This window comes from Oncorhynchus mykiss, chromosome 10, assembly GCF_057628025.1.
Source record: "Oncorhynchus mykiss isolate SJ-2025 chromosome 10, ASM5762802v1, whole genome shotgun sequence".
Taxonomy (NCBI): domain Eukaryota; kingdom Metazoa; phylum Chordata; class Actinopteri; order Salmoniformes; family Salmonidae; genus Oncorhynchus; species Oncorhynchus mykiss.
The window spans coordinates 70,319,101-70,343,733 of NC_143031.1; the positions used below are offsets into that span (position 1 = coordinate 70,319,101).

The following is a 24,633-nucleotide window of genomic DNA, read 5'->3' on the forward strand; positions in this document are numbered from 1 at the left end:
AGACGTGTTATTGCCTACTCTTACCACCTGGGGGCGGCCCGTCAGGAAGTCCAGGATCCAGTTACAGAGGGAGGTGCTTAGTCCCAGAGTCCTTAGCTTAGTGATGAGCTTCATGGGCACTATGGTGTTGAACGCTGAGCTGTAGTGAATGAACAGCCTTCTCACATACAGTGTGGAGAACAAGTATTTGATACACTGCTGATTTTGCAGGATTTCCTATTTACAAAGCATGTTGAGGTCTGTAATTTTTATCATAGGTACACTTCAACTGTGAGAGGCAGAATCTAAAACAAAAATCCAGAAAATCACATTGTATGATTTTTAAGTAATTAATTCACATTTTATTGCATGACATAAGTATTGGATACATCAGAAAAGCAGAACTTAATATTTGGTACAGAAACCTTTGTTTGCAATTACAGATATCATATGTTTCCTGTAGTTCTTGACCAGGTTTGCACACACTGCAGCAGGGATTTTGGCCCACTCCTCCATACAGACCATCTCCAGATCCTTCAGGTTTCGGGGCTGTCGCTGGGCAATACGGACTTTCAGCTCCCTCCAAAGATTTTCTATTGGGTTCAGGTCTGGAGACTGGCTAGGCCACTCCAGGACCCTGAGATGCTTCTGACGGAGCCACTCCTTAGTTGCCCTGGCTGTTTGTTTCGGGTCGTTGTCATGCTGGAAAACACAGCCACGACCCATCTTCAATGCTCTTTCAGAGGGAAGGAGGTTGTTGGCCAAGATCTCGCGATACATGGCCCCATCCATCCTCCCCTCAACACGGTGGAGTCGTCCTGTCCCCTTTGCAGAAAAGCATTCCCAAAGAATGATGTTTCCACCTCCATGCTTCATGGTTGGGATGGTGTTCTTGGGGTTGTACTCATCCTTCTTCTTCCTCCAAACACGGCGAGTGGAGTTTAGAGCAAAAAGCTCTATTTTTGTCTCATCAGACCACATGACCTTCTCTCATTCCTCCTCTGGATCATCTAGATGGTCATTGGCAAGCTTCAGACAGGCCTGGACATGCCCTGGCTTGAGCAGGGGGAACTTGCGTGTGCTGCAGGATTTTAATCCATGAGGGCGTAGTGTGTTACTAATGGTTTTCTTTGAGACTGTGGTCCTAGCTCTCTTCAGGTAATTTACCAGGTCCTGCCGTGTAGTTCTGGACAGATCCCTCACCTTCCTCATGATCATTGATGCCCCAAGGGGTGAGATCTTGCATGGAGCCCCAGACCGAGGGTGATTGAGCGTCATCTTGAATTTCTTCCATTTTCTAATAATTGTGCCAACAGTTGTTGCCTTCTCACCAAGCTGCTTGCCTATTGTCCTGTAGCCCATCCCAGCCTTGTGCAGGTCTACAGTTGTATCCCTGATGTCCTTACACAGCTCTCTCGTCTTGGCCATTGTGGAGAGGTTGGAGTCTGTTTGATTGAGTGTGTGGACAGGTGTCTTTTATACAGGTAACGAGTTCAAACAGGTGCAGTTAATACAGGTAATGAGTGGAGAACAGGAGGGATTCTTAAAGAAAAACTAACAGGTCTGTGAGAGCCGGAATTCTTACGGGTTGGTAGATGATCAAATACTTATGTCATGCAATAAAATGCTAATTAATTACTTTAAAAAAATACAATGTGATTTTCTGGATTTTTGTTTTAGACTCTGCCTCTCACAGTTGAAGTGTACCTATGATAAAAATTACAGACCTAAACATGCTTTGTAAGTAGGAAAACCTGAAAAATCGGCAGTGTATCAAATACTTGTTCTCCCCACTGTAGGTGTTCCTTTTGTCCAGGTGGGAAAGGGCAGTGTGGAGTACGATTGAGATTGCATCATCTGTGGATCTGTTATGGTATGTGGATCTGTGGATCTGTTGCGGTATGTGAATTGGAGTGGGTCTAGGGTGTCCGGGAGGATGCTGTTGATGTGACATATATGTTGTCGTGTGTTTAAATTGTAATTAAAAGGTCCAATGAAGCCATTTTTATCTCAATTTCAAAACAATTCTGGAAAACAATTAAGTACCTTACTGTGATTGTTTTAAATTTAAAATGTAAAAAAATAAAAAATTGCTTCTTAGTGAAGAGCATTTTCTCAAGGAAAAATTTTGGTAGGACAGTCTGGGAGTGGTTTGCATGGGGAGGGGAAATCTTAAAACTAGCTGTTATTGGCAGAGAGGTCTGGAACTCTCTTTCTTATTGGTCTATTAACTAATTTACCACTTGGTAATGTCACAACAGAAGGCCAAAACTCCATCCCACGAAAACAGGCTGAAATTTCAGTTGACCTTTTTTAACAGCTTTTACACTCAAAGGGTTTTGTCCGTTTCACAGTATTACTACTGTGGAAATATATAGACATATATATATATATACAGTACCAGTCAAAAGTTTGGGCACACCTACTCATTCCAGGGTTTTTCTTTCTTTTTACTATTTTATACATTATAGAATAGTAGTGAAGACATCACAACTATGAAATAACACATATGGAATCATGCAGTAACCAAGAAAGTATTACAAAAATCTAAATATATTTTATATTTGAGATTCTTCAAATAGCCACCCTTTGCCTCGATGACAGCTTTGCACACTCTTGGCACTCTCTCAACCAGCTCCATAAGGAAAGCATTTAAGGTGTGCCTTGTTAGAAGTTAATTTGTGGAATTTCTTTCCTTCTTAATGTGTTTGGGCCAATCAGTAGTGTTGTGACAAGGTAGTGGTGGTTTACAGAAGATAGCCCTATTTGGTAAAACACCAAGTCCATATTATGGCAAGAACAGCTCAAATAAGCAAAGAGAAACAAAGGTCCATTATTACTTTAAGACATGAAGGTCAGTAAATACGGACAATTTCAATACATTTTTAAGTTTCTTCGAGTGAAGTTGCAAACACCATCAAGCGCTATGATGAAACTGGCTCTCGTGAGGACTGCCACAGGAAAGCAAGACCCAGAGTTACCTCTGCTGCAGAGGATAAGTTTATTAGAGTTAATGGCACCTCAGATTGCAGCCCAAATAAATGCTTCACAGAGTTCAAGTAACAGACACATCTCAATATCAACTGTTCAGAGGAGACTGTTTGAATCAGGTCTTCATGGTCGAATTGGTATATAGAAATCACTACTAAAGTCACCAATAAGAAGAAGAGACTTGCTTGGGCCAAGAAACATGAGCAATGGACATTAGACCAGTGGAAATCTGTCCTTTGGTCTGACGCTGTGTCTTTGTGAGACGCGGAGTAGGTGAACAGATGATCTCCGCATGTGTATTTCCCACCGAAAGGCATGGAGGTGATGGTGTTGGTGATGGTGACACTGTCTGTGATTTATTTAGAATTCCAGGCACACTTAACCAGCATGGCTTCCACAGCATTCTGCAGCGATACGCCATCCCATCTGGTTTGCGTTTTTCCCATTTGGGACTGTCATTTGTTTTTCAACAGGACAATAACCCAACACACTTCCAGGCTGTGTAAGGGCTATTTGACCAATGAGGAGAGTGATGGAGTGCTGCATCAGATGACCTGGCCTCCACAATCACCCGACCTCAATCCAATTGAGATGGTTTGGGATGAGTTGGACTGCAGAGTGAAGTAAAAGCAGTCAACAAGTGCTCAGCATTTGTGGGAACTCCTTCAAGACTGTTGGAAAATACTTCCTCATGAAGCTTGCCAAAAGTGTGCAAAGGGTGGCTACTTTTTAAGAATTTGTTCAACACTTTTTTGTTACTACATGATTCCATATGTGTTATTTAATAGTTTTGATGTCTTCACTATTATTCTACAATGTAGAAAATAGTAAAAATAAAGAAAAACCCTGCAATGTGTAGGTGTGTCCAAACGTTTGACCGGTACTCTATATAAGACTGCGATCGGCCTTTAAGGTTTGTATCACAGGCCTCAGTGGCTGCTGTCTCATCTAATCATCTTCCCTGGGCTTCTTAGGGCCAGAGGTCAACCCTACACTATTACTGAGTCCAATAGAAAAGGTGAGCTATTCTCTCTCTCTGTGTGTGTGTGTGTGTGTGTGTGTGTGTGTGTGTGTGTGTGTGTGTGTGTGTGTGTGTGTGTGTGTGTGTGATCAGAGACACACTGAAATACAGTAGGATGACATTACCAACCATGTCTTAATGTTATAATCCCTTCAGACGGTTGGTTACAATGCTACACTCACTACGTGCCTCACATTGACCCGGTACCCCCTGTATATAGCCTCGTTATTGTTATCTTATTGTGTTACTTTAAATGGTTTACTTTAGTTTATTTGGTCAATATTTTCTTAACTCTATTTCTTGAACTGCATTGTTGGTTAAGGGCTTGTAAGTAAGCATTTCACAGGTAAGGTTGTATTCAGCGCAGGTGACTAATACAATTTGATTTGATTTGAAATTGTAAACATTCCAACTATTTAGTTTATTGACAGAAATGAAGAAAACATTGACATTCAATACTACAATACTATACCAGTAATTCCTACCATGATTTACAAAACGTGTCATAATACCATCATAACACAGTGTTGGTGCTATCTGGTATTCTTGGGATGTCAATACCCAAACCATAACCTTAACTATCACCATAACTGTAACGTCTGCTCCCAACTCACACCCTCAAACACCTAGATCCCCTGAACGCAGCTCACTCTCCAGCCCACTCAAACACCTAGATCCCCTGAACGCAGCTCACTTTCCAGCCCACTCAAACACCTAGATCCCCTGAACGCAGCTCACTTTCCAGCCCACACCCTCAAACACCTAGATCCCCTGAACGCAGCTCACTCTCCAGCCCTCTCAAACACCTAGATCCCCTGAACGCAGCTCACTCTCCAGCCCACTCAAACACCTAGATCCCCTGAACGCAGCTCACTTTCCAGCCCACTCAAACACCTAGATCCCCTGAACGCAGCTCACTTTCCAGCCCACACCCTCAAACACCTAGATCCCCTGAACGCAGCTCACTTTCCAGCCCACTCAAACACCTAGATCCCCTGAACGCAGCTCACTTTCCAGCCCACTCAAACACCTAGATCCCCTGAACGCAGCTCACTTTCCAGCCCACACCCTCAAACACCTAGATCCCCTGAACGCAGCTTACTTTCCAGCCCACACCCTCAAACACCTAGATCCCCTGAACGCAGCTCACTTTCCAGCCCACACCCTCAAACACCTAGATCCCCTGAACGCAGCTCACTTTCCAGCCTACTCAAACACCTAGATCCCCTGAACGCAGCTCACTATCCAGATCCTAATCACCTGAATTCTATTCACTTGTTCACACACCTGTATGTCATTATCACACACTATTTAGTTCAGTTCTTTGCACCCCATCACTGTGAGGTATTGTTTGTTTTGTGACACACGTCTTTCGGAGCACTGGGCTTCCCTGTGATTTACTCCTCCTGTGTTGGATAGTTTTTGCCTGCCTCACTAATGACGCCTTTTGCCTATTCCCTGCCTGTACATTAGCCTATTGGATTTCCTGTTACCTACCTATTGCCTGATCTCCCGGACTACGTTACTAGCCTTTTCCCTGCCTGTACTGTTTCCCTTTTGGACCCCCTGTGTATGACCTTCTGCCTGCCCCTGGACCCTGCAACCTGCCTCCTCCTGTGGTCCTTTGCAAGAAACACCTGCTGCGCCCTGTGCTTGAAACCAGCTCTCTTTCTCCCCTCGTGTTCATTACAATAACCCTTACCTTAACCATTTTACATTTCAACTTCAACGGGGTGATGTCATAGTTGGACTTCCAAAGGATCCCAGGGAGCAATGATCCATAACACAGTGTCTTGGCGGTGAGGATTGGGGACATGACAGGGAGGACAACACATGGAGGAGATACTGAATCAGATTCATTTGACCTGGAAATCTAGACTAAAGCCATTGTCCCCCTGAGTGCACTGCTGTCGAACAGCACCACATGTACTGTACTGTCACAGTGAAACATCTTCACATCTCCACTGCATACAGTACAGGCAGTGGCGGATTTAGGCATAGGCAACATGGGAAGCCGAGCGGAGCGACATCTTGCCGGGGGCAGCATGGGGTGCCCGCACAAAAAAAACAATATATAATAATATTCCAAATTTGTGACATTTGCGTGATTGGTTTTCTATGCACATCACATCAATGATATCATGTAACCGTGTGGGACTGTGGGTCAATTAACCTTGTCGGAGTGGGCGTCCTGATTCTAGTTTGTGAGCTAGGCAGGCTACTGCCTGGGAAGGTCTTCCACTCAGAGGTACAAGATGGGGAGGAAGCGGGGGTAGGTTGACCTCAAGTCTCCCCACTGGAAGCCTGGGGTAGTGGGAGCAGGGGAATCTATCAAATAGCCCACCTCTAACAGTGTACAGTACTAATGCAATTAGTTGTGAAATTTAGTTGGTGTGTTTCTTGTTTGAAGTGCAATAGTGTAATAATCAGGTTCTCTTCTTTATAAGTGTGTTATTCTATTTGTGTATTTGTGTGATTTAATTTAATTTGTGTGTATTTTTGTTAGGAATAGGGTAATAGTGTAATTCGATTCTCTTTTATTTGTATTTATATATTACAATTTGTTTCTATTTGTCTTTGTTACTTCTTTTTGATATTTACGAGTCTTATTTTTGTATATATATTTATTTTTATATAGTTTTAAATGTTTTGATGATATATTTGTGTTCCAAATGTCTGAATAAAAATGACAGTACAGAATGGTGCTTTTTTGTTGTTGGGGGGGGGGGGGGGGGGGGGTTCGCCCAGGGAGCCATACAAGCTAGAACCGCCACTGAGTACAGGGCATAATTATGGTGTTTTTCCCCTTCAGTGCAAGTGCATGCATAGTCACATCCATATCCAGGGATGGAAATGGATAGTGTATAGCCACTGCCTCAACACAGCACTACAGACAGTGTTGCAGTGACACTGTCTGTGGCCTATAGATTGTTGTTCTCATTCAGCAAGCAATGCCATATGGGTGATACCACAGCAGGAAATAACTAGCCTATCATATGTAATTACATGCTGCTTTCTCTATGTTTGATGTCTGATGTCCCTGCAATTCTGTGTCCTCCTGTCTTTCATACCATCCTGTGTCCTCTCTTTCATAAAAAAAAAAATTCCACATTATTTTTTTCCTTTTCTCTTTTACAGTCATTGAGCATCCCGAAAACAATGCAGTGTGGACATCCCCTGGGACAGCACGATCTCGCAAAAAGAGAAAGGTGACACCACGATTTGTTAGGTCCAATGACAATGTAGCCGGTATTGCTCGGTGAAGAGTAAAGCAAGTTTGATATGACAACTGTTTGTATAGGAGGAGGACCCAACCGAACAAGCATGAGTCATAGCGCACAGCCACATCTTCGCTAGACCCTCAGAAGAAAATCGATATTACATGCTTGGCTCAATTATCATTTAGCCTACCTCCTCTGATCAGACCTGTATCCCGAACCGCTCGGATCGAAGGCGCGGCTTTATGTCACGGAGACCTGCTTGAAATTATTTCATTGATATTCAGCCGGGTGCTTCAGCCGCACGGTGGAAACAAACCGTGACTAAATAGCGCAGTAATCAACCCCCGAATATGATATGATACGGGGACTACACCGCACCAGGTAAGCTGTCTCCTCTTTGTCTGAATAAAGTGGCGTTAAGATAATAAGTGTACAGATAATGAATTCCTCCGCAAGGTCAAATATGACTGTAAAGCCGCAGGGGGGATCCTAAAATTCCTATGTGTTGATGTGTTGGTTATTAGGAGTGGGGTTCGGATGTGCATCGTCAATTGACATGGTTGTGATGTTGCTTCTCTCACCTAACTGTATATTTTCATCGCATTCATCCGCACATCCATTTGTTTTGTCATGGCTACGATATTGTTGTATTTTCTATATCAATTCACTTGTAGTCTACATCATAAGATAATTGTCTGGGGTTGAAACTGTAAAACTGTAGTTTTTTCGAGAGAGGAGACCCTAATATGACGAATTCATAGACACGTTCACAGCTACAGACGGATTGGGTAGCCTATAGGCCTACTAAATGTGTAGTAGAAGTGAAACGTGAAATAGATGAGAAAGAAGGATATTCTCTACTATGTGATGCTTCTAAAGGAATTCATGTCATAATGGTAAAGTTGATGTATGTCTAGGCTACATTATCTCCATCGCTAAGTCCATGCATTCTAGTCAGCGGTCACTGACTGTATAAAATTGTATTTTAAATATATGGTATCTCCAGGGAAACACACAGACCTACGAATTACTATTTCAGAATGAGATATGATATGACCATTCAATTGTCAGGGTCTATTCCCCCAACTCACCTATTGTATCACGTGATTCGTTGTGATATGTATGTAATATGTCAGTCAATTCAAGAGGGGGGAAACCTCAGTAGTCCTAGATATATTTGATCCTACTGTACTGTACGATAAGCTTTTTGAAAATGGTTTTCAAAATATTTAACATATTTCTTTTGCAAATGTAGAATGTGCAATTATTTTGTGATAAAGGTCCAATGCAGTTTTTATTTAACTTATCAAATAATAATAAGTACCTCACTGTGATTGTTTTCAATTCTAATTGTAAATATATATATATATATTGCTTCTTAGCAAAGATACATTTCTAAAGCAATAATTTTGTTAGGACTGTCTGGGAGTGGTCTGAGTTGGGAGGGGAAAATTTAAATCTAGCTATTATTGCCAGAGAGGTTTGGAACTCTCTTTCTTATTGGTCTATTAACTAATTTACGCATGGTGATGTCACCAGGCAGGCAGAAATTTCAGGCGGTCTTTTCAAACAGCTCTTACACTGAAAGGGCATTATCATAATTTGTGCAATTTCACAGTATTATTCCAACCTCATAGTGTGGAAATATACATAAAACACAGGGACGTCACTTTTCTTTACTGCATTGGTGTAATAAAATACTGCTGACAGGTGTATAAAATCGAACATACAGCCATGCAATCTCCATACACAAACATTGGCAGAGTAGAATGGCCTTACTCAAGAGCTCAGTGACTTTCAACAAGGCACCGTCACAGGATGCCACCTTTCCAACTAATTTCTGCCCTGCTAGAGCTGCCCCGGTCAACTGAAAGTGCAATTATTATGAAGTGGAAACGTCTAGGAGCAACAATGGCTCAGCCGCGAAGTGATAGGCCACACAAGCTCACAGAACGGGACCACTGAGTGCTGAAGTGCGAAGGGCATAAAAATGGTCTATCCTCGGTTGCAACACTCACTACAGAATTGCAAACTGCCTCTGGAAGCAACGTCAGCACAATAATTGTTAGTCGGGAGCTTCATGAAATGGGTTGCCTTGGCCGAGATGTCGCACACAAGCCTAAGATCACCATGCGCATTGGCTGGAGTGGTGTAAAGCTCACCGCCATTGGACTCTGGAGCAGTGGAAACGCGTTCTCTGGAGTGATGAATCACGGGTCACCATCTCGGTTTGGCAGATGCCAGGAGAACGCTACCTGCCCCAATGCATAGTGCCAACTGTAAAGTTTGGTGGAGGAGGAATAATGGTCTGGGGCTGTTTTTCATGGTTTGGGCTAGGCCCCTTAGTTCCAGTGAAGGGAAATCTTAATGCTACAGCATACAATAGCATTCCAGACGATTCTGTGCTTCCAATTTTGTGTCAACAGTTTAGGGAAGGCCCTTTCCTGTTTCAGCACGACAAAACGAGGTCAATAAAGAAATGGTTTGTCGAGATCAGTGTGGAAGAACTTGACTGGCCTGCACAGAGCCCTGACCTCAACCCCATCGAACACCTTTGGGATGAATTGGAGCCAGGCCTAATCGCCAAACATCAGTTCTCGACCTCACTAATGCTCTAGTGGCTAAATGAAAGCAAGACCCCGCAGCAATGTTCCAACATCTAGTAGAAATCCTTCCTGGAAGAGTGGAGGCTGTTATAGCAGCAAAGGGCGGGACCAATTCCATATTAATACCTATGATTTTGGAATGAGATGTTTGACGAGCAGGTGTCCTCATATAGTGTACCTCGCTGGATCTTATTTACCACCTTGTTGATTCATCTGCGTGGTTTATTCCACTGAATTAAAGTAAGTAAGAAACAAGACAAATCTAATTACAACGTCGTAATTATATGCTCCCGTGTGTCAAATGAACAGCTTGGGGGGCCTCTCGCTCATCTTCGATATTAGCATAGGGTGATGGAACTCCTGATGGGAGACCCCACAGCTACTCTACATGAGGCAGAGGACACACTGACCCCTTCCTGCTTCAAGTAACCAAGGCCCTTATTCATAAAGAGTAAGCGTGAAAGTAAACTGATCTAGGATCAGTTTAGTCTTTTAGATCATAATGAATAAGATTACATGGACAGAGGGGACCTGATCCTAGATCAGCACTCCTATTCTGAGGGGTGTTATGAATCATTACGGGCCCTGACTAAAGGAGTGACTAGTCTATCCCTCTGCCTCTCCCCTCAAAATGTACTCTGACAGAGTAACTTAAACCCACAGTTCTATTATATGGAATATTGATCCTAAACTGATCCTCGGTCAGCATTCTTACTCTCACATTTACTCTTTATGAATTCATTGTTTTGTGCAGAAAATAAAATGTCACAGATTCTGGCTATTTGGATATGCCCAAAAAGAAGACTAACCTTTCCTTGGCTGAGAACAAACTTAATGATGAGGATGATTAATAGTGAGGCCCAGAAACAACACCCTAGGACACAAAATTCCAGAACAACAGGTGCTTGAAGTCAGCATCTAATTTTGATTGAGATAATCTACATAGGAAACACATCATTTTATAGGATGTGAACGTCCTCGGATGACAGTACAAGGAGTCACACACAGTGTGTCTGAGTGAGTGCTGAGTTGCTCTGATTCCTTTTCTTCATTTCGCCCCTGTACACCTGGTTCAATTATTGTGGGAGAGTTGATTGCTGAAAGCGCGGTCGGCCATTGAAGAACAATTTCATAGGGAACCATCATTTCACTTCACACCTCCAAGGGGTTGGATGTGATCTCGTCCGACAGCCAGAGCCTCATGTCAAGGAAGCCAGAGCCTCTTGTCAAGGCAGCCAGAGCCTCATGTCAAGGCAGCCAGAGCCTCTTGTCAAGGCAGCCAGAGCCTCTTGTCAAGGCAGCCAGAGCCTCATGTCAAGGCAGCCAGAGCCTCATGTCAAGGCAGCCAGAGCCTCATGTCAAGGCAGCCAGAGCCTCTTGTCAAGGCAGCCAGAGCCTCTTGTCAAGGCAGCCAGAGCCTCATGTCAAGGCAGCCAGAGCCTCATGTCAAGGCAGCCAGAGCCTCTTTTCAAGGCAGCCAGAGCCTCTTGTCAAGGCAGCCAGAGCCTCATGTCAAGGCAGCCAGAGCCTCATGTCAAGGCAGCCAGAGCCTCATGTCAAGGTAGCCAGAGCCTCATGTCAAGGCAGCCAGAGCCTCATGTCAAGGCAGCCAGAGCCACTTGTCAAGGCAGCCAGAGCCTCATGTCAAGGCAGCCAGAGCCTCATGTCAAGGCAGCCAGAGCCTCATGTCAAGGCAGCCAGAGCCTCTTGTCAAGGCAGCCAGAGCCTCATGTCAAGGCAGCCAGAGCCTCTTGTCAAGGTAGCCAGAGCCTCTTGTCAAGGCAGCCAGAGCCTCTTGTCAAGGCAGCCAGAGCCTCTTGTCAAGGCAGCCAGAGCCTCTTGTCAAGGCAGCCAGAGAGTGGTGCCGTAGTAATAGGTCACTTTCGTATAGTGTGAATATACTGTACACGTTTGCCAACTGTGTGGCATGGAAAATCCAATCTGACAAATCACAACTCAAGCACTCAGGACTATACAATACATCCTATTTTCCTTCTGTACTAAAAATACCATGGCAAAGCCATTTAGTTCGTACCTTTCAGAAATCGGATTTCTTTTTGAGTGGGCTCCTGCTCACTCACTCTTTCTATTTCTCTCTGTCTGGAGTCTGCAGCTGCAGGCTTAGACACTGCTTGAGATTTATTTTCGGATGGGTGTGTGCGTTTGGCCTACATATAAGCCAATACACTCTGATGTATTTGAGCCTACAATTCCAAATGGAATATTTAGTAGCCTGGCTAGGACATTCAGTAACTAGAAGTGTCTGATTTAGAAGGATAAGGATAACCCGTCGAGACATTTACTTTGTTATTAATGACAATAGGCCTGCTTTTTAATTGCCATAACCTGTTGAATGATGACGAGGAAAATAAGATCACGGAGTTGAAAATGAACAGACTCTATGACAAATGAAGCCTATTGGAAAAATCCAATGGGCTAATTGAAGTGCATTTGAAATCTCCCCAAAATGGTTCAATGTCTTATCTATGTCCACAATACACAATAAACAGGTCTGTTGCTGTAGCTTCAGGGGAGATGTTGCAACAGATGAGACCAACAAAACACACAGAGGTCTGTGTTTGAGGCCAGCAGATGGCTAATTTCAGACCTTTTTAAAAGGACTTATGTCATAGGATCATAATTTGATCACTCTTTTGTTGCTGAGAAAATGTATCAACTCCTACAAAACTGTTCATGTATTATAGTCCACATAATAATTCACATTTCCTGTTGCTGCAGGATTATATTCCTACTGTAGGAAACTGCCTCAAATGATGATCCTACATCTGTAGGCTGCAGTGTCTGATAGCTCTTTATTTAACCCTTATTTTACCAGGTCAGTTCTCATTTACAGCAACGACCTGGGGAATAGTTACAGGGGAGGGGGGATGAATGAGACCATTGTACACGGGATGATTAGGTGGCCATGAAGGTATGAGGGCCAGATTGGGAATTTAGCCAGGACACCAGGGTTAACACCCCTACTCTTACGATAAGTGCCATGGGATCTTTAGTGACCACAGAGTCAGGACACCCATTTAACGTACCGTCCGAAAGACGGCACCCTACACAGGGCAATGTCCCCAATCACTGCCCTGGGGCATTGGGATATATATTTTTTCTAATGATAAAGTCAAACATGGAACTAAGACTACATTATTGCTTTCACTTGTTGCGATTGCAAAGTCAATGCCTCCTCCCCACTTAAGGATAATTCAATAGATTTCCTCCTGGGTTAAGAGGAATTATTTAATTCACTCAAGCTTGTTGAAGTGTGTGGTAAGTGTTTGTGATTGCTGTAGTCTTTCAAATTCCATCAGTTTTTGAGAAAAAATATTTTGTGCCATAGTTAATCTTAGTTTTGGCATTGCTTTATCTTCTCTGCTCCAAAGGGACTCGGAGTGCTCATGGTCCATCATTTCAAATCAGTTTGCAGTCATCAGAGACACATTAAAATGAAATGTACTTACTGGAATGAAAAGAGAAAAGGCCAACCATCTCTGAGCAGCAAAACAGTTTAGGTCAGTTTTGAAGCATCATTGTCTTGGGCTTATTCTTAGTAATTTGGAGTTATTGCTATTATTTGTTGCTTTGTTTACAGATTCAGTTAATATATTCAGTTCTGATGCGGTAGTTGGCACACAGTCTTTATTGTGATGGATACTAGGAGTCAGAAATAAGAGAAGGTGCCAACTCCCATTGTTTTAATATATTGCCTCATTGGTCACTTCTCCATCAGATGTCTGGTCTCGAGGATGAAAGTCTAGTTTGAAAAATATCCATAAATGTTTTTTGGAGTGCACTACACTACGGTACAACTGTTCCGTATAGGCGTATAGTATAGTATAGTATCGTTATCTACATGGAAGGATCTAATGTGTTGTTCATACTTCTTCTCTGAATCTAAAACTATTCTATTTTTCCTACTTTATAGGGAATTACACAAATAGACAGGGACAGGATTGTGGACACCTGGTTTGACTTTGGATCCCTACAGTAGAAGTGTCTCAGAGGACTGTCTCAATACAGGATGGGAACCAACCCAAAAAGGACAGTGACAGTCCAAATGGTCCCTCAGCTGGCTGGAGTGGAAGCTCTGGGAAACCAGGAGTCTAACGCCAACTGGGCTAAAGAACCTAACCTGAACCTCACTCAGGGTTGCCCTGCCCCCACCACTACCACTACCCCTGTCCCTACAGAACACACACAGGATAACCTGTGTCTGACAACCCCCAACACAACCTCCAGGATCCAATCAACTGGCCATGGACAACCGGTTGGCGGCGGGGTGGGGTCCAACACCAATACACCTTTCTCGACCAATGGCGACGGAGGGAAATCGCCATCGGATCATGTGATTGGAGTAGAGCAGCAAATTGTATTGACATGCCGAGGAGGTGTGAGTGTAACCGAGGCGACGGCAGAGGGCAGTAGGGACGGCAACGCCAATTTGACAGCGTTAACCCCCACAGCCGCCGCCGAGGAGAAGGAGAAGCATATCTGTAAGGCAAGCCTGTCGTCCGCCATTACATCATCAAAGGTTGACGTGCATACAAATTACTGCAGAGAGAAAGAGCCTGGTGGAGCAGGGGCGGGGGAGGGGTGTGCAGCCAAGCCATCGCCAGAGCCCACAGCAGTACAGAGTGCTACAGCCAGAGTTTCTGCAGTAGCTAAAGAGGAGTCACTACTAGAAGGGGACAACAAAAACGCAACCACACCAAATCAACATCCCCCTCAGACCTGTGATCCAAAGCATACCTCGGCCTCTGAAGTGCTGACGTCTCTGACGACTCCCAAACAAGGTAAGGCAGAGGGAGCTGCAGTGACTTCAAACAAGGTTGCTCCACCTCCTTACAAATCAAAAGAGGCTGATAATAGTACTACAACACAGAGTCTCTCACCTTTACCTAGCCCCGCCACCGCCACCGCCACCGCCACCAACCCTACTCCATCAGAACGTCCTCTACAGGCCTCTAAAGAAAATACGCCCAAGACAAACTCTCAGAACCCTCCTTCCCAAACGGAACATAATAAAACGGCAGCTACACCACAGCCGGAACAGACCAAGGAGACTGCAGTAGCTCCTGTCAATGCTGCCATCACCATCACGCCTCCATCATCAGACAGCAAGGAGAATGTAGGGCTTAGGAATAAGGCCTCAAGTCCGGCACCTCCCAAGAAGAAGGATTTAAAACCTACTCCAGTAGCAAAGACAGAGATCTGCTTAGATAAACACCTGCAGGCGGCATCATCAGAGTCTTCATCACAGAAGGAGTCTCCCTCGTCACCCAACGAGGCCCAACAGAACCAACAGCCTGAGGCCCAACAGAGCCAGAACCAACAGCCTGAGGCCCAACAGAGCCAGAACCAACAGCCTGAGGCCCAACAGGGCCAGAACCAACAGCCTGAGGCCCAACAGGGCCAGAACCAGCAGCCTGCCCACCATGCAGCACAGGTGACAGACGAAGCCGTCCAGACTGCCTCGGTCTCGGAGGAGATGCAACAGAAAGCCCACTGCAAACTATACCGGGAGGCCTCCACCATGACCCGCACCCCCATCGCCACCCCCACCGCCACCCCCACCCATAGCAAGCAGGGCCAAGATGTGGAGGTCCAGGCAGTGGCTAACGTGTGCAGCCGGGCGGTCTCCACCAGCCCCAGCCTGTTTCCTCTGCCCCCGCCCTACAGGTCCACTGACAGAGGTGCTGCCCTGAGGGAGGAAGCAGCAGCTGAGAGCCTGTCTGTGGTCTACCAGGTGCCCCTCCACCAGATTCACATGGGCAGCAGTCCATCCTGCCCCCCGCCACCTAACTACACCGCAGGTCTCAGGTCCGGGTCAGAGCGATTGACCCTGGAGGCGGGGTTATGCTCCAGTCAGAGTGCCGGGGTGGTGCTCCATGCAGAGGAGGCGGTGGCGGCCCTCCATGCAGAGGTCGCCAGGCTGGGGGCCAAGCCTAAAGATCTGTCAGTCGGGGGGGCAGCAGCGCTATGCAACATCCAGCAGAGAGGAGCACTCCCGCCTCTGCAGCCCGTCTACCAGATCAACATCGAGTCGTGCGGCAGCCAAAACGAGCCGGTAGCTAAAGCGAATCATCACCAGCATCGAGGCGAGAAGGCAGTGGCAGACTCCCAATCCAAACCCAATGCAGCAGAGAAACCAAAGGTGTCTAATGAAGGGCAGACCGTGCCAACGCAGCCTGCCAAGCCTCCCTCTGCTAAAGCTCCATCCCCCTTGTCGCCAACTGCCGCAAGCAAGACCAAATCCTTCGACAATAAGGCTGCTCCTCCTCCTTCGCAGTCAACTCCTTCCGTTACCAAGCCCAGCCAGGCCTCAACGACAACCTCCAAAAAAACAGAGGACACTAAACCCAAGACGACAGTGAAAGCAGCGAAGCAGAGCATTGTTAAGGGGGTTGGGGGCGTTAAGGCTTTGTTGGGCAAGAAGAAGCAGGAGCAGCTGGAGCCGGAGAGGAAGGAAAAGGAGGACGAAGACGAGGAGGGGAAACAGAAAGGAGAGAAGAGCGTGCACGATGTGCTGTGGGACGAGCAGGGGATGACCTGGGAGGTGTACGGAGCATCCGTTGACCCCGAGTCCCTTGGCTTTGCCATCCAGAGCCACCTGCAGTGTAAGATCAAAGAACAAGAGAAGAAGGTCGTGACCCAGTCATCACTCAGGAAGTCCATCTCAGTGCCGCCGGTGGTGCCCGACTCGCCCGCCACCGTTGCCGTGGACGACGCCAACAGCAGGAAAAACAAGAGGAGGCAGCAGAACGTTTTCAGGTCCATGCTGAAAAATGTCAGACGGCCCAAGTGCTGCGCGCACCCTCCCCCTACCGCCGTGCTGGAGTGAGAAGGAGAAGCAGCGGGCTGTATGCAGCCCACACCATCAGCTGAGTCCCCTATAAAGCAGGCTGGTTCACCCCTTGTTATGGTTCCTCCGATGCCAAGCCATGTGTGGATATTGGGATCTCTCCCTAACCCTACTGGTCAGATGTTGTGGTATACAATGTTACCTTAGATAGGGTTGATGATTATCAACAGAAGAGGGCAAAACAAAAAGCTAAAATAGGTTCTTGGTATGGACAACTTATTTTTTAGATGAGAGAGATTCTAACAGTATTTAATGAAAAATGGCAATAATAATATCTTAGTGAAACGCATGTGTGTTAGTACTTATGGCAGTCATAACTCATTTTACCACTATGAAGTCCTGGTGTATACAGTACATGCCTCTGATCTTTGGGCGTACATACATATTACTGTCAGTATCATACCTTTTACAGATGTGCAACTAAATATCACTACTTCTCAGTGCAGTGGGTGCATTTTGGTAAATATACAGTATGATAACGTTCCGGGTGTATTGAACAACCTCTATTTATAAGATGAACATATTATTATTTATTTAGTTTGTTTTTTGTTGCAGATTTTATTTTGAATGGGTAACTACTTACTTTGTCTTGATAAAGAAGATGAATAAAACCTCTGCTGTGCTCATTTCCGTATGTCTTATACACAATATAACACTGGGCCTGTGTGCATTTAGGTGCTCTATATTTAGTCTCTGTTCTCTCCGTTTTGGATTTTTTTTTAAACTCAAGGTCGAAAACGGATCTACAGCCGAGCAGTTTTTGTCTGGATTCATTGACAGGTGTTTCAAGAGAGCGTTAGCAGCATGCATCCCCACAGTGTGAGTTCCTCAGTTACAATGTGTTATCAGACATCGCTTGAGGATGGGTAAAGGGTCTGTTTGAAGCAGTATTGCAGCTGATAGCTGATCTATGGGGACCGGAAACGATTGAGAGCGTGAGTAATGTCTAGTAGTAGAGACATTGCTAATCCGAGGAGCTCTGAGGTCTCTATTTTTAAATTCCTCTTCCAATTGGTCTGTGAACCCTCCTCATGAAACACCCAGCTTGTCATCTCCTTTATGGGATCCTAATACTCTTCTTTTTTAAACTACTGGTTAGACTCTGTTCGTATACTACATGAAATGTCAGCTTTTTGACTTGCTCTGATTCAAAACATAAATATACTGATGTTGTATATGCTTAGTTTGTACACACTGTTTCATCAGGTACAGTGTTTTGTTTCAATAAGTGCATCTGAAAACTGCTGTAGAAGGCTGTTTGAAACCACAGGGGACGTTGTTCAGGATGTATCAGCAGGTAGTAGTAGAGAAGTGGTGGTGTGTACCCCTTGTGGATTAGTTGTCGATGGGCTTTATACAGCCCTTTCCCAAAAGAATGTCTTTGAGACAGTGGTGAAATTGACCCAAAGCACACATTAGTGTGTGTATACAGTACTCCACACTATTCAAGCCCTTTTCCTCTCGCTATAATCTCTCATTAAAATTAGCTTAAATTAAAATTAAAATACTTTTGAAATTAGATGGTTGAATATTTGCGGAGAAGGAGAAATATAGTCTCTTCAAAGACTTAAAAACAGTTTATTTTCAAAATCATTTAAATGTAGAATTGTTCACTTGCTGGGTTAGTTTAATTCTGGGTTTTACATCTTTGATTGGATTAGGCACAGTGAAAGTAAAAATGACTAAATCTGGGAATTACTGTGGGCTTCTATTAGAGAACACAAATTAGTGGTAAGATTTTTTTTCAAAATGCACGTCTTTATGTGTAAATCCATTAGTATCCAATCAAATCAAATCAAATGTATTTATAAAGCCCTTCTTACATCAGCTGATATCTCAAAGTGCTGTACAGAAACCCAGCCTAAAACCCCAAACAGCAAGCAATGCAGGTGTAGAAGCACGGTGGCTAGGAAAAACTCCCTAGAAAGGCCAGAACCTAGGAAGAAACCAGGCTATGAGGGGTGGCCAGTCCTCTTCTGGCTGTACCGGGTGGAGATTATAACAGAACATGGCCAAGATGTTCAAATGTTCATAGATAACCAGCAGGGTCAAATAATAATAATCACAGTGGTTGTCGAGGGTGCAACAGGTCAGCACGTCAGGAGTAAATGTCAGTTGGCTTTTCATAGCCGATCATTAAGAGTATCTCTACCGCGCCTGCTGTCTCTAGAGAGTTGAAAACAGCAGGTCTGGGACAGGTAGCACGTCCTGTGAACAGGGCAGGGTTCCATGGCCGCAGGCAGAACAGTTGAAACTGGAGCAGCAGCACGGCCAGGTGGACTGGGGACAGCAAGGCGTCATCAGGCCAGGTAGTCCTGAGGCATGGTCCTAGGGCTCAGGTCCTCCGAGAGTACATAAGTACATAAGTACATAGTACATAAGTACATAGTACATAAGACAGATGTTCAAAATGTAAGTCACCATTTGTTTTTTTATGATGCATCTATACTCCAAAGCCAGTCATTGTGAGAGGTAGGTAGGTCTACATTCCAAAGCCAGTCATTGTAAGAGGTAGGTAGGTCTACATTCCAAAGCCAGTCATTGTGAGAGGTAGGTAGGTCTACATTCCAAAGCCAGTCATTGTAAGAGGTAGGTAGGTCTACATTCCAAAGCCAGTCATTGTAAGAGGTAGGTAGGTCTACATTCCAAAGCCAGTCATTGTGAGAGGTAGGTAGGTCTACATTCCAAAGCCAGTCATTGTGAGAGGTAGGTAGGTCTACATTCCAAAGCCAGTCATTGTAAGAGGTAGGTAGGTCTACATTCCAAAGCCAGTCATTGTAAGAGGTAGGTAGGTCTACATTCCAAAGCCAGTCATTGTGAGAGGTAGGTAGGTCTACATTCCAAAGCCAGTCATTGTGAGAGGTAGGTAGGTCTACATTCCAAAGCCAGTCATTGTGAGAGGTAGGTAGGTCTACATTCCAAAGCCAGTCATTGTGAGAGGTAGGTAGGTCTACATTCCAAAGCCAGTCATTGTAAGACGTAGGTAGGTCTACATTCCAAAGCCAGTCATTGTAAGAGGTAGGTAGGTCTACATTCCAAAGCCAGTCATTGTGAGAGGTAGGTAGGTCTACATTCCAAAGCCAGTCATTGTAAGACGTAGGTAGGTCTACATTCCAAAGCCAGTCATTGTAAGACGTAGGTAGGTCTACATTCCAAAGCCAGTCATTGTAAGACGTAGGTAGGTCTACATTCCAAAGCCAGTCATTGTAAGACGTAGGTAGGTCTACATTCCAAAGCCAGTCATTGTAAGACGTAGGTAGGTCTACATTCCAAATCCAATCATTGTAAGAGGTAGGTAGGTCTACATTCCAAAGCCAGTCATTGTAAGAGGTAGGTAGGTCTACATTCCAAAGCCAGTCATTGTAAGAGGTAGGTAGGTCTACATTCCAAAGCCAGTCATTGTAAGAGGTAGGTAGGTCTACATTCCAAAGCCAGTCATTGTAAGACGTAGGTAGGTCTACATTCCAAATCCAGTCATTGTAAGAGTTAGGTAGGTCTACATTCCAAATCCAGTGATGAGAAATGTATGGGTTAAGCAGAGTAAATTAAACTATGAGTCTGCTTACATAAAGTTAATTAAAACTTTCAATTTATCTAGTCTCTTTTAGAATCACCTTAAACATACTTTTTTTTCTTAGGAAAAAATATCAGCTTAAAAATATTACATAAACCTTGTTTCCTCCACATTGTTATTAAGAGTAATGAAGTTATTACATTATAAAACATTGAAAACGTAGTCTCAACGTGTTGATATAGGCTTACCATCACATCCTACTGTGGAATGGGGAATATTCACAGCCAATCTACTTTGTTTGGGAATTACAACTAACTGTCTGTTTGAATACACCCTCTGTCTCAGTGTGATACACTGATTTCACAGGACTGTGCTGTCACTTCCTGTGTGTCTGGGTGTATGTGTGTGTCACCACTCATCACTGCACTCGTCACAGTGGGCTGTTAGGTTAGGTGTCCTGGGCTATTCTGTTCCCTGCCAAAAGAACACACACACACACACACACACAAAAGTCCATCCCCCTGGTATTCAAGGTGTTAAGACGAGAATCACATCCCCCACACACTCACAACCAGACAGTCATCTCAGTTGCTGATTAAAGGGGCTGCCACAGTGAAGTGCATCACCAACCTATTTTGTTGTGCCGCTACCTTTGAGAGATGTATTGGATTTGTACTGACACTTTTTCTACATGTGTAGAGCTACAACATCCCCTGATCCTCTCCCTCCCATCTTCCTTCAATGTTCCCCCATCTCTCTCTCTCTCTCTGTCTCTTCGCGCTCTCTCTCTCTGTCCATAGATCACGACCAGCAGCAGTCGGCTCACCAGCCTTAATGCTGACTCCCTCACCCCGGCCTTAATTAGCTGGTGTTTCAATATTTAATGTCCCCTTCGCCCCCCGTGTCCCTGCGACTGGTTCCCATTTGAAAGTGGCCATAGGCGGTGGATGTTAAACACAAGAGGAGATTCATTGTGATGAAAAGACTGTAAGATACAGAGATGAGAGAGACTGAGACAGAGAGAAACAGACATGGGAGGTAGGGGATCTCAACAAAGTGATAAAAAATACCTCTCACTCTGCCATAGTAACTTGCAGCCTGTATTATTCAATATTAAAATCACACTCTGCACTGTATGTCCTGTCTAATATCACTACCCAGAATCCAATCTGGTCATGACCGCAGTCTTTTGGTTCCAGGTAGAACTCCCCCTCAGACGGTTGGGGGTGGGGCTGTTTTGAATGCACCTGTTTGAAATGGAAAGGTTGTTTTGTAATGTTGTACAATGAGTGCTGCTGTTCTCCTCTCTGGCAGGATAAGAAATCTAGGGAGTGGAATTGAAACTGAGTTTTATTTTAGAGTTATAAATCATAGGGTTTGGAAAATGAAATCCCTGCCTTAAAAATAGATATAGGCTATTTGACTTGCAGATGATCATTGATTTAGATGAAAATCAATTGTGCGGGGCCCAGAAACTTAATTAAACTGAGAGCCCGTGTTCATCAACAGTTGGCCAGTCTATCATCATCTAACATTAATGTGTCAGTGCGCTTTAAGAAATCAAATTATGCTCTAGCGTTGGAAAAGATTAGTGGAGTCTACATTCTATCTTGGTGAGTGAATTTCTCTGAATGTCACTGTTGTGTCGTCTCATACGATTCTGTTATATTCTCACGGGGCATTTTTCCCCTCTCTATGGAAATTCCTCTACAGTCACCACTACATAACCGTTCTTTGAGCTTCACTGAATATCAGGTTTCGGCGTGGTGCTTCGACTGCGTGTTAGTTAGAGTCTATATCAAGACTCCCTCTAGCCCTCCAGATAAAATGTCCACTTCAGAAAAATAGTTAAACTGTGTTAAACCTCCTGCTATGACCCAGTTAGCTACACACACACACACACACACACAAACACACACACACACACACACAGACACACACACACACACACACACACACACACACACACACACACACACACACACACACACACACACACACACACACACACACACACACACACACACACACACACACACACACACACACACACAGAGAGACTCATCTCAGCTACACAGAAAATCCGTAGAAGGCCTCGTGTAGCCTAGACGCAGCTTGAGCACAAGCCATTACAATTACCAATACAAATCACAAATAATTCCCTGTCGGATCTTTAGACGCACATCAGACTCACTCAGACTCCATCTTATCATGGGGATCAGTTTCTGTCTTAATTGCTGTTTACTGATTGTATTTTGAGATTGGTACGTATGTGATTATGAGTAAGGGTCTGGTGATCTTAGCGATGCTTAGCTATTCTCCATAGATGAACCACTGGGGTTGATTCTGGAGCACTGGGTGATGTAATGACTCATGTCAAGCTTTATGTTCTCCCTCTATGATGATGTCATATAAAAGCACTATATCTCTCACTCTCTTTCTCTCCCTCTTTCTCTCTCTTTCTTTTTCTCCCCCTCTTTATCTCTCTCTCACTTTCTCTCTATCATAAAAGCGCCATATCAGTCAGCAACAGCAGGGCAGCTAAAGCCCCTGCCTCTCCCCTGAAGCATCTCTTTATCCCTGACCTCTGAACAGCTCTTATAGTGCCTTCCCAGTACTGCTTCAGTCCTTTTTGTTTCTCTCCCTGACCCCAGAACAGCTCTTATAGCGCCTCCCCAGTACTGCTCCAGTTGTTTTGTTTACTCACTGTTGTCTTGAATCACCGGCAGCGCTACAGTAAGGAACTTCCTCCGATGTCGTCTGCTGCTCAGGCCCCTGTGGACTATATGGCCTACATTACTTCGCATTGTTGGGAAGCGTTGTGGGAAAAGGTGTTTGGAAGGATTGAGGTGTGTGTGTGCGCTTCTGTGTGTGTGTGTGTGTGTGTGCACGCGTTTATGCGTGTGTGTGTGTTCCCCTATGTGCTCTTGTTCATAGGGGAACACATACTTGTTTCTATCTTCCTCTCCCTCCTCCAATCCAGCATACTCCATCACTATGTAACACTACACACTGCAGACCTGAGCATTTTATAGTGGCTTGTTATTAACCACCCCGCCGTTCCACACACAAACACACGTACGTAACCTTTCACATGCTGAAAGTCAAGCACAGGTACACACACACACACACACACACACACACACACACACACACACACACACACACACACACACACACACACACACATACACACACTAAGGTCACCTTGGCTGTCTTCACTAGAGACTGCTTTATAACGGCTGACAGATGTTTCTATAAATCATTGGTCCCCCAGTGGACAGAGGTTCCACACACACACACACACACACACACACACACACACACACACACACACACTGCAGCAACACTCTATCTCTCTCCCTTTTTCTCCCTCTCCCTCCCCCTCCCAGAGACACTCATGGTTGAGAAAAATATCCCCCACATTGACACACCACATCTAATAAAGCGATTTGAGCGACTGGGAAAACTGCTATATAAATCCAATCCATTCTTGATGCACTAAAATGTTTTGCAGCTGATATATTGAAGACCTGCAGCAGCAGCAGGGTTGATATACTGACCTGTAGTTGTAGGACCTTTACTAGTATTGTTGTGAACGGATGTCATTGTGGTGAGTGGTGTGCAGTTAGTTGTGAGCAAGTTTGGAGGGTAGAGTTGCATTGAGAGTTGTTAATGTCACTTCACAGATATCTTAGTTTGGAAGCATCCTCCATGGCAGGTGTCCAGTTGTATTTATTTTATTTGTGAACAAATTCTTATTTACAATGACGGCCTACCCTGACCAAACCCTAACCCGGACGACGCTGGGCCAATTGTGCACCGCCCTATGGGACTCCCAATCACAGCCTTTTGTGATACAGCCTGGAATCGAACCAGGGTCTGTAATGACGCCTCTAGCACTGAGATGCAGTTCCTTAGACAGCTGCGCCACTCGGGAGCCCCAAGTGAAGGGGTTTCTCCCCCTTGAGTTGAAATGTAAAGCAACTGAGAAAATATCTCAACCACCTACTAGAATTGACCCACAACCAACAAAAAATGCAAGACATTATATAAAATCATTATCGACTGTATAATATCTTAAATCATTTAATTTAGTTCTCTTAAATAATGATATGCTCCTAAATGTGTTGCCAAGGAGAGATAAGAAGTTTCTGTTTCAGCCCAGAAGTCAATTCAACGTCTATTCCACGTTGATTCAACGTAATTTCATTGAAATGACACGGTTGATTCAACCAGTGTGTGCCCAGTGGGAGTACAGTATATCACCACTTGTTCCTGTCTTTCCCAAAGGGAAGAATTGGAGGGAATGTATAGGCCTAGGTGCTTATCTCCTAGAGATATATTAGGTATTTAAAGTGACTGGTTACCATAGTGAATGTGTCTCTGTCTAATCAGACTGTGGCTGAATCCAAGAGGCCTTTATATGA

General features: G+C 44.5%; 1 protein-coding gene across 1 annotated transcript; it reads left to right on the forward strand.

Annotated features, from left to right (window-relative positions):
• The first annotated feature begins 7,151 nt into the window (after positions 1 to 7,151).
• On the forward strand, positions 7,152 to 17,315 carry LOC110498433 (uncharacterized). The gene is made up of 2 exons (XM_021575050.3): positions 7,152 to 7,593; positions 13,753 to 17,315. Exon 2 carries the CDS (start codon positions 13,849 to 13,851, stop codon positions 16,666 to 16,668), a length of 2,820 nt encoding a protein of 939 aa, XP_021430725.3. The 5' UTR covers positions 7,152 to 7,593; positions 13,753 to 13,848; the 3' UTR covers positions 16,669 to 17,315.
• The last annotated feature ends 7,318 nt before the right edge of the window (positions 17,316 to 24,633 follow it).